General features: G+C 32.2%; 1 protein-coding gene across 1 annotated transcript in view; it reads right to left on the bottom strand.

Annotated features, from left to right (window-relative positions):
• The window catches only part of AHRR (aryl hydrocarbon receptor repressor), a 647,930-nt gene extending 637,339 nt beyond the window's left edge, over positions 1–10,591 (bottom strand). The window contains 2 exon segments of the mRNA XM_053714392.1: positions 8,821–8,893; positions 10,310–10,591. Of these exon segments, the coding sequence (XP_053570367.1) occupies positions 8,821–8,882 (62 nt within the window). The 5' untranslated portion in view covers positions 8,883–8,893; positions 10,310–10,591.
• Positions 10,592–11,603: the final 1,012 nt, after the last annotated feature.

Here is an 11,603-nt window from a genome sequence, read left to right as displayed (position 1 = left end):
CCAACAGGAAAATTCAGAACTTTCAGCTAATATGCTTTAATAATTATTGATTTGATATTTAATACCAGTTTCAAGTAAAATACAGATAGTAATGTGCCAATAACAGGCAGGAAGTCACATATGAAACCATCTGAGTGTCATATAAAATTGTTTTCCCAAAGAACTGAGAAAGAATTTAAAGGGGCATTAAACACCAAATACATTATATAAGCATTGTATTGAGGTTATTTCTTGCCTCCCCCTAGTCAGCACTCTCCTTCAAATGGCAGCACCTATGATTAGAGGGAGGTGCATGAAATGTATTGAGTGTTTAATGTCCCTTTAATGTGACATAAAATACAAATGGATGACACCAAGAGTGTGTGTACAACTTTATCACCATACATGCAAAATATAGGTAAGATCTTAACTAATTTAAAGGGACACTGAACCCAAATTTTTTCTTTTGTGATTCAGATAGAGCAAGCAATTTTAAGCAACTTTTTAATTTACTCCAATATCACATTTTCTTCATTCTCTTGGTATCTTTATTTGAAAAGCAAGAATGTAAGTTTAGATGCCGGCCCATCTTTAGTGAACAACCTGGGTTGTTCTTGCTAATTGGTGGATTGATTTAAACGACCAATAAATAAGTGCTATCCAGGGTTCTGAACCAAACAATAACTTAGATGCAAATAAAGATAGCAAGAGAACGAAGAAAAATTGATAATAGGAGTAAATTAGAAAGTTGCTTAAAATTGCATGCGCTATCTGAATCACAAAAGAAAAAAATTTGGGTTCAGTGTCCCTTTAAGACTAAACAAAGCTTCACAATTATGTAACTACAAACCTCTTTTCCAACATTGCACAATATTTTATGTAAATATAAAAATCTTACAAAATTATAAAATTGTTTTGATTCAGACCACAACATATGCATAACAAGGGTTAAATAGTCCCATTCGTTCTGTATGTAAGCGCTACAATATACAAAAAACTTGCATGAAGACAAGAAACAAATAATTATCAGTTACATTCATCATTAGGAGGATTGACAGAAAAATGGTCTCTAAGGATTACTGAAACATATATTTCTGAGAAGTACATTTTGTTATGGGATTACATTTGTATTTGAAAAGTGCAGACTAACATAAATTCAAAATTACTTTTTTGTGGTTCAGATGGAGAATACAATTAAAAAACTATAACTTTTAAAGATATTTCTGTTTTTAAACTGTGCACACTTTCTGAGGCAGCAGCTTCTACCGAGCATGTGCAAGAGTTTATAGCATATAGGTATATGAGTGATTGGCTGATGGCTGTCACATGATTCAAGAGACAGAGAAATGAAAGGAAACTTTAATATTTTTCAGAAAAAAAGTACTAAAATGCAATTAATACTTTAATAAACACTTTGATCTGCTCACTATAAAGGTTGTTCAGTGGCAATCAGTTAAATTCACTCTCACCCAAACTAGATCAAAAATATTTACAAAAACATTCTTTTTTTATTGCTCAATGAGGAAAAGGTGAAAAATATATACATTTCCAATTGCATTATATAAAGCACAGTCACAGGGACCATGCTAATAATGTACTTATTCCCATGTATACATTGGGCGAGATTACATATATGGCGCAGGCTTCAGTGCAAGCGCTGAAACCCGCACCACCACCCGTAATTTCACCTTGCTCATCGGGGTATCCAATAAACCCCGCCGGCAATTCATAAAGTGCCATAAGTCGAATAAACTAGAGATGTCCAGAAATGACAGTAAATACAAATTTCTGGAGTCGCCAGTGACTTACGGCACTTTAGAAACTGCCAACGCCTACAAAAATAAAAAAAAATGTCAAATCTCCCGTAAAAGTCTAACCCGCCTCCCAAAAATGAACCCGACACCTAAAACCCCTATATCCGCCATCAAACCCACAACGGAACTAATAATAAAAGTATTAACCCCTAAACCGACAACCCCCACAATGCAATATGCCTAATTAAACTATTAACCCCTAATCCGCAATTCACCCACATTGCGCTCCACCTAATAAAAGTATTAACCCCTAAATCCGCCAAACCCAGCATCGCAAACTACCTATTAAAACTATTAACCCCTAATCCGCCATTAACCCACAACACAATAAACCTAATAAAACTATTAACCCCTAACCCACCAAACCCCACAAAGCAAATAACTAATCACTAACCCCCCTAACCTAACACCCCCTAATTTAACCCCATTAGATAATTTAAAATAATACTAAATTACAATTAAAATAAAAAACCTAACATTACTTAATAAAATTTAAATTAAGCTAAAATTACAGAAAATAAAAAAGTCTAACATTACATAAAATAATAAACAAAATTATCAAAAATAAAAAAATATACCTAATCCCTATGAAAATAAAAAAGCCCCCCCCAAAATAAAAACACCCCCTAATCTAATTACCCTAAGGCAATTGAATTGTAGGGCAATTGAAAAAGAGTTGAATGCCCTTTTAAGGGCAATGCCCATACAAATGCCCCTTTAGGGGCAATGAGTAGTTTAGGATTTTTTTAATGTTAGGTTTTTTTTATTTTGGGGGCTTTGGTGGGTGGGGGGTTTACTGTTAGAGGGGGGACTTAGTATTTTTTTTTAAGGAAAAGAGTGAGGGGGTGTTTTTATTTTGGGGGTCTTTTTTTCATAGGAATTAGGTTTAATTTTTTTTATTTTTGATCATTTTTTTATTATTTTATGTAATGTTAGACTTTTTTATTTTCTGTAATTTTATCTTAATTTAAAATTATTTTTTTTATTTTTAAAGTAATGTTAGCTTTTTTATTTTAATTGTAATTTAGTATTATTTTAATTTACGTAATGGGTTAATTTAGGGGGTGTTAGGTTAGGGGTCTTAATGATTAGTTATTTGCGTTGTGGGGTTTGGTGGATTAGGGCTTAATAGTTTTATTAGGTTTATTGAGTTGTAGGTTAATGGCGGATTAGGAGTTAATAGTTTTATTAGGTTTATTGCGTTGTGGGTTAATGGCAGATTAGGGGTTAATAGTTTCAATAGGTAGTTTATGATGGTTGGGTTGGAGGATTTAGGGGTTAATACTTTTATTAGGTAGTTTGCGATGTGTGTGAATGGTGGATTAGGGGTTAATAGTTTAATTAGGCATATTGCGTTGTGGGGGGTTGTCAGTTTAGGGGTTAATACTTTTATTATTAGTTCCGATGTGGGTTAATGGCAGATTAGGGGTTAATATACTATATTAGTTATTGCGGTGAGGGATTGCGGTTGACAGGTAGATAGATATTGTGCATGCGTTAGGTGTTAGTTAATATTTTCAGGCAGTTAAGGGAGTTACAGTGCTCACATACTCAGCGCAAGTCTTGCTGCGCCTGCTTATGTGTGGCGAGGTGAAAATGGAGTAAAATTTCTCAATTTTCGCCATGTAAGTCCTTGCGCTGAATATGTGATACAGATTTGCAAAGCGGTTCTACGTTAACTTATGGGGGTAAAAATAGCGGCCGACGGGTAAATATATACTTACCGCATTTATATGCGGCACTGTATATGTGATACCAAAATCGCGTAAAAAAACGGCGACGGCGGCTTTTGTGGGCGATGCCGCTTATGTAATCTTGCCCATTATATCTAAATGTGAGCTTTTCAGAAATTTAAGGGCAAGTTGTTCTCCTGATTGCTGAGAAACCTTAATGGGACCGAAACTTCAGCCAAGCAGAAAATTTCTAAGGATGGAAACCAGTATATCAAGCTAACATCATTATGGAATAGAGTATCTGCATCTAGAATTCAAACCCAGCTAAACAGGGAATGTTCTCCCCTAGTAAGAAAAAGCAGAGTCAAAATGTAATTGGCAAGTTTGGCCTTCATGGGAGAGCATTTCATACTGGAAGACTGGTAAAACATACATACACACACATACATACACACTCACAATACATACACACTCACAATGCACACACATGCACACTAACAATACACAAACATACATACACACTCACAATATACACACAGATACATACACCCACAATACACACATGCATATATGCCCACACATACATGCACAATCACAATACACAAACATACATACACACTCATAATGCACACATACACATACACACACACTCACAATACACACACACATACATACACACTAATAATACACACACACACATACATACACACACATGCACACTAACAATACACAAACATACATACATCCACACACATACATACATGCCCACACATACATGCACACTCACAATACACACACACTCATACACACTTATAATACACACATACACATACACACTCACAATACAGACACACATACATACACACACATACATGCACACTCACAATACACACATACATACAAGCACACACATACATGCACACTCACAATACACAAATACATAAACTCTCACAATACACATACATACACACATATACATGCACACTCACAACACACGCATACATGCATGCACATACATACATACACACTCACAATAACATACATATATACACGCAATACACACATACACACACATACATGCACACTCACAATACACACATACATACATGCACAAACATACATGCACACTCACAATACACACATATATACATGCACAAACATACATACACACTCACAATACACACAACCAAATGCATGCACACTCACATTACCCACACATGCTCACTAATACAAAAGTCCAGGTGTCCCATGACATTAATACAAATGTTTTTATCTGCATTAATTTTCCTTTATGAACAAGGTTGTGTAAAGAGTTGAAGAAGACATTTAGACAAACAAAATGTATATCTGAAGAACAAGAGGTCAACAGCAACCCCCTATTCCTTGCCTAATTGCTTCACTGCTGTTTAGTTAGTAATTGTAACTTAGTTTTCTGCTGTACAGGAACCCCTCAATTTGAACAGCATCTTATCAAATCTTGTTGGAACTCCCAAAAAAACATTCTCAACCCCCAGTTTAAGAAACTGATTTTAGAGTAGTCGGACAAAGCTGTATAATTTCAAATTTCTGCCATAATAACAAGTTGTATGTCCCATTAATGTGAGATTAATTGTTTTTGGAGGGATAAGGTGTGTTTTCAGGTGTGGTTATTTACTACTTGACTACCAGAAAAAGAAATGACGTTGAGTTAGGTTTTCACAGCAACACTGTAAGTTTCATAGAAGCAGCAAACTGTGATTTCTTCTTCAATGTATTAGTCATTCTTTCGTACACAGTAATTTGTATGTTTTTTATTTGTAAGGACTTTTGCCAACATTAAAATGTATTCTTATCTTCAAAAGCTCCAGTTTGTATACTACATGTGTTCTACAATAGACCGTGGAAAATGGAAACTGCTATAAATTAAATTGATTGCCTAGAGTTGATTAGAATTTTTTTTTTTTAATTTATTACCAGTGCGTTAGATAGAACCACTCCCCAAAATAAAATACTGGTATTACTGTATACTAATTTAAATTTGTAGTAATCTTTCTTTACTTTCATTTCAAAGTTACATAACATATGAGATATTTGAACATCATTATATGATCATTTCAGAGGATTCTGTTTGAATTAACCTCCAATACTAATTTCAGATCATGAAAACAAATTAACACCTAGATGGTATTAACTGCAAAATTTACTCTTTGTTAGTATTTCAGTTTCCTAAAATAGCATAATGTGTAAAACCTGATATATGTATGTGTGTGTCTATCTATTTATCTATTTATTTAAATTTAAATATATATATACAGTATATAAAAGTTTCTTCAAAGAACACTTTTATTTCTTTTTAATTTTAAACGGCCAGGGTGAATAGCAAATATCTCAATATACTGTAGAAAGATTTTCTGGATTTTTAATATTCAATATACCCCTTCCTCCAGTACTAATTGCAGACCATGAAAGCAATTTAAGACTAAGATTACATTAAAGGGATATGAAACCCAAAAAAAATATTTTGTGAATCGGACATAGTATACCATTTAAAAAAAAGTTTCCAATAATGCTGCTACCTAGTGTTCTTGCAAATGGATAACATTCTTGCAAAACTGCTGCCATATAGTGCTCCCCAAATGGGCCAACTACTAAGCATTCGTCCCTGCTTTTCAACAAAAAGTAGGCCAACAAAAAGATACCAAGAGAACAAAGAATAATTGATAATAGAAGTAAATTAGAAAGTGTTTTGAAATTGCATGCTCTATCTGAATCATGAAAGAAAAAGTGTGGGTTTCATTTCCCTTTAATTGCAAATGTTACTCTTCATGAGCATTTTGGTTTGCTAAAATACCATAATGTGTAGCATATAAATGTATGTATAAATATATATATATATATATATACAATATATATATCAATAAATGAAACATTTAAATATATATGTAGCAAATATATATATATATATATACACGTTCAGTATGGTCTAGCACTCTCGACGACCGTTATTGTACCGGGGTGCACTACAAATATGCAAATATAACAAAAAATAGAAGGCACTCACCAGATTTAACAAGGGGTGAAAACACTTTATTCCCTTATGTGTAACGTTGTCGGGGAAACACTCCCCGTCTTCAGACAAATTTACATACATATACACTGCATGTATATGTATGTAAATATATATATATATATATATATATATATATATAGTGCACATTTAATTTGCAAATTAAAACATTTTTAGTATAATGTCCCTTTAAGTGACAGTATTTATTAAATACAACGTGCAATATACCTCTATAAGTGCTACTACAACAGTACACTAGATTGTAGACATTGCTTCTTCCCTTATCTGTAACATAGAACAGTGTTATAATTCTGTAATGCATTTCCTCTTAGTCTTTTAAGTATTAACACCAAGCACCAAAGCTGAAAACAAGCTTTACACACGAAAAAACCAAGAACCAGTACGCTCACGGTTAAGATCTATATAACAGAACATGGCCAGAAATCTATCATTCTTTTTTTTTTTAAGGGAATAAACAAAAATGCACTGAAATCAGTTTAAAGGCAATAAAAGCAATGTAAAAATATCAGACTAAAATGGTACAACGAAATGATGAAGGGATTCATTATAACAAAAAGCATTTCTTTAGCCGAGAGGGCATCTGGAACCCATTTCTCATTGGAGTGATAATGACCCTTCCTTCCTAGAATGTCAAGCGCTTATATTACTTCCTAGGCAACTTGCTTTTGAGCCATGTTTTAGCAGACACCACAAAATACTTTAAAAGCTTTAAAAGCTCTTTTCTATAAAGTGCAGTATGCTACTCAAGAAGAAGTTATGGCTGGCTTACTTATATACTCAGGCGCCTTTATCTGGTACATTGATTGCAAGCTCTTCAGGCTAAACATCTCAGAATTGCAACACATCATATTCCAATTCTATACTCTTCAGAAAATGAACCTAATTATTTTATATTTCCCTTTATGATCTGATTTTTAGACTACAATAGAAAGTTCACTATAGGTATAGTTTGAGCTTGATTTACTCATTGTTTAAAATATTGATGTGATGCCTACTATAGAAAAAATCATCATAAAAAATGCAAAATATTCAGCTTACTATGGGCTATAATAAAATAGACAAACTTAAGACGCTTTAATAAATAGGCCTAAGAAAAATAATGTTGAGTTATTACACTTTATTAACTCAATTTTAAGTTACTTTTATCAATCACTCTGAATTTCTTATGAAAAAAATTGCTTCCTAAGTGGTGTGAGTTAGAAAATATATCTATATATATTGGTACCATGAATTATAAATGCAAATGAAGGTATTACAATAATTTTAAAACAGTTAATAATAGTTCGGCTTAATTATAGATCAGCACATCTTGTATAAAAAAAAATGTATACTGCAATGTTACAATTATGAGGATTTTAACTTGTTTAAACTTTTTTAATTTTGAATTAACTGTAACTAAATTATAAACTATTAAGATTTACATTTTATCCTCACTCTCTGTAATATGATGTCTTCTCCAAAATATAATAATAAAGAAAACTATCTTTCTTTAGATATATCAAAAAATAGTTTATACATCAACAGAAAAAATAACTATTAGTTCATTTAAATTTAAATTTGCTGCAATATCTGTGTAGTATTCATCATGATTAATTCAATAGGTATAAGGCAAATGGTTATTAACCATTGCCAAAATACCATTTGGTATTTACAGTAGCTGCACTCATAAATCACTTTAAAAATATATAGTTTATTATAAAACTTTACTGATAGAAATTCATTTCTTGCTTTTTTTTTGTTACACATAAGAGGATTTTTCATATTATACATCAGGGATTTATTTTTTTAATTGAAAACTCTGTGATGCATATATTTTTAAATGTACCTATCCTTTGGTTCATGTGGATACTCAAGTATGCAACATAAATTTCTTATTATTTTATGTTAAAATTAAGTTTCTACTTATTTATTTTTTTCATGCAAATATCACATGTTTATATAATGCCACGTATATACATGTTAGGAAATGCCGCATATGTTTATATAATGCCACGTATATACATGTTAGGAAATGCCACATATGTTTATATAATGCCATGTATATACATGTTAGGAAATGCGTAATGTCCCTCTAAATTTATTTATTAGGCTTCAAACAGTGTAATGGAATTTTTTCCCTAGAAATAACAATATCAATAAACTAGAAGCATTTCAATATATTTGAACAAATGTTATATAGCTACAGTTAAAAAGATTCATGAAGCGACACTTGTTCTTAATAAAAAAAATACTTTAAGTGAGTATTACAGTTTATTAAAATTGTAAATAGAAATAAGAAATGCTTAACTGTTTTTGTAGTGGTTTTCTTCGTTTCCTTCCTGCATACATACATTCTCCTGGAGGAATCATTGTTGTTTGACCTGGAATAAGAGAAATGCAACAGGTGCATTTAAAGACATATCACGGCAGTGGGTTGGATGTTGTAACAAAGTAATAAAATACGGTCCAAGGTTGGGTTGTACAGACAGAATAATCACTTGCACCAACATATGTGCACAGAAAACTCTATAGTAAGATACTGTTGATGATGCTATTTGTCAGCATCTCTAAAGTTGGCCATAGAAGAGATGCTTACTGTATCCCTAAAGTATTTCAAGAACCAGAGAAACACAATACTGTGTGAATAAAATCAAAATGATCAAGCTCAACAAAAAACACCACCCACCCACAAAAAATAATTACACTATTTGCAAACTCCTTTAAAAAATGTTTTTAAAAATTGAAATAACTTTATTTATATAATTTGTTACAAAAATACCTTTTAAAAATTGAAATAACTTTATTTATATAATTTGTTACAAAAATACCTTTTAAAATGGGAATAACTATTTATATAATTTGTTACAAAAACTACCTTTTAAAATGGGAATAACTTTATTTATATAATTTGTTACAAAAAAATTGTGGTATGAAAGACATTCTATCCAAACAAACAAAACATGGTTTATACAACTGTAGAAGAAAATATGGCCTACCAAATAATGTTATGTTTCTAATAGAATGTATTTTTTTCCATTTAGGCAAGATATTGCTTGCAAGATTTTACTGTATTAATAAATACAAATTAAAACTAATTATGTTTAATATAGTGAGGAATATCAGGTGACTAGAATAATTTAATTAAAAAAAGACAAATAAACTTTAAAAAATAAAAGTGTTACAAATATTTAACTTCAAAACTAGGTTGAAGTACCTGAAATATTAGATAACACTTGGAAAAGTCAAGTCACCTATATTTCCCTGTAACATTTGCATTAGATGAGAGCTGCAGTGATTTTGTTAGAAAAACAAACTACAAGGTGTCTAAAATGAAAGTTATACAAAATGCTTCAAATAAATAAATATGTTGTAATCAAAGTTCATTAAAAAGGGAAGAAAACTACAAAAGATTAAAAAAAAAACATAACACGTGAATGAGAAAGTTTAATTGAAAGTTGCAAAAGCAAATACATGAAACAGCAGATAAAACTGGAAAAGTCATGAGTCACCAATATTGCCCTGTAAGTGCATATGATGAGAGCAGCAGTGATGGGGTTAAATAAAACCCTAACATAGCAGTTATGCAAGATGCTTGAAATGCAATGTTGATTTATTTTAATTAAAATTGAGGGGGGAAAAGGAAAAGATAAAAAATAAAATTCATATCAAGTGAATAAAAAAAGTTGAGTTGAAAGTTGCAAAAGCAGCGTGTTAAAATGTGTAGTGCAACAGCAGCAGCAACAGTTTATTAGCTGTCTGTCAGCAGATTACAATATCCAGAGATGGTACAAACTTACTTGTCACTTCTAGCAGTTTCAGAGTTTTCAAGAGATCAGTAGATACATCCAGGAGAGTTTAATCCTTCCTTATTGTGATGCACGGTCCAGCTTTATAGGGATGAGGAAGAATTGAGACTGCAATGATCCCTCTCACCAGTTTGCAGCTTGTATTTACTATTGGTGTCAGTGCCTACATGTGCCCCTGATGCAGTCAGCTACTGAGCACGATTACTGTTGGTTGTCTATTTCCCCCTTATGTTATAAAGAGTTTCTCACTTCCTTGTGATTCAGGTGCTGGATATGAGAGTGAATGACAAGAACAGGCTCTTCTCGCGCTGGCTAAGTAGATATTTATGTACAAGGTTTGCGAGCGCCATCTGGTGGTGCAAAATACACATCGCGTCCTACAGCGCACAACCTATGAAGTAATTCACTATTTCTTGGCAGAGCTTTTTAATACTCGCAAGTTAACCTTTTTATTTTAAAATTGCAATATCTTTACAAATATGTTGACTAATAAAAATAACATGTTAAGACTATTTCATGGAACATTTTAAAATAACTGTACGAAATGTTTTTCAAAGATTGTCAAATTGTTGGGAGTAGGTATGAAGTTGGTAAATTCTTGTTCAAAGCTTATTAATGATCCTGTATTTATTGGTCCTTTAAGGGAACTTAGCGCTGTTATAGCAAAACCTCTACTCAATTTTTCGAGACTTATTATCCTCAAGCATAGTACCCCAGGACTGTCATAAAGCTGATGTTCTGAGGGAGTTAAGGTGTGTGGAACTCAGAATGCAGGAAAAGATACACTGAACAACGGTCTTTTAAAGGCTGAATAATAAACATAAGAACAGTTTGAAGTTCTAATTGAAGATCACAGAAACAGCAAGTTTGAACATAGGTCCATGGCAGAACACTAAAATCGCATACAAAGTTCTGAACACTTAAAGGGACATTAAACACTTTGAGATGGTAATATAAAATGATAAATTGTATATATAAAACAGCTCTGCAATATACTTTCATTATTTATTTTGTCCTCTTTTCCTGTAATTCCATTCTGAAATTGTGAGCTTTTCAGTTCCTGTTAGAAAAGGAAGTGCAGAACTCTGTTAAATCCAGCACAGCCATTGGCTGCACACTCTAGTGACCTATTTATAACTGACCCTAATTGGCCACAGCAGAGAAGGTAACACAAGTTTTACAACATGGCAGCTCCCAGTGTTTTATAGACACTAAAACTTTACACTTATTTTGTCACTTTTTAAACAACTAATGAAACTTTAAAAAATACATCTACATGTTAGTC

The sequence above is a fragment of the Bombina bombina genome, chromosome 5, assembly GCF_027579735.1.
Source record: "Bombina bombina isolate aBomBom1 chromosome 5, aBomBom1.pri, whole genome shotgun sequence".
Taxonomy (NCBI): domain Eukaryota; kingdom Metazoa; phylum Chordata; class Amphibia; order Anura; family Bombinatoridae; genus Bombina; species Bombina bombina.
Note: the sequence above shows the minus strand (reverse complement) of the source record. Positions and strands in the feature narration are given on the sequence as shown.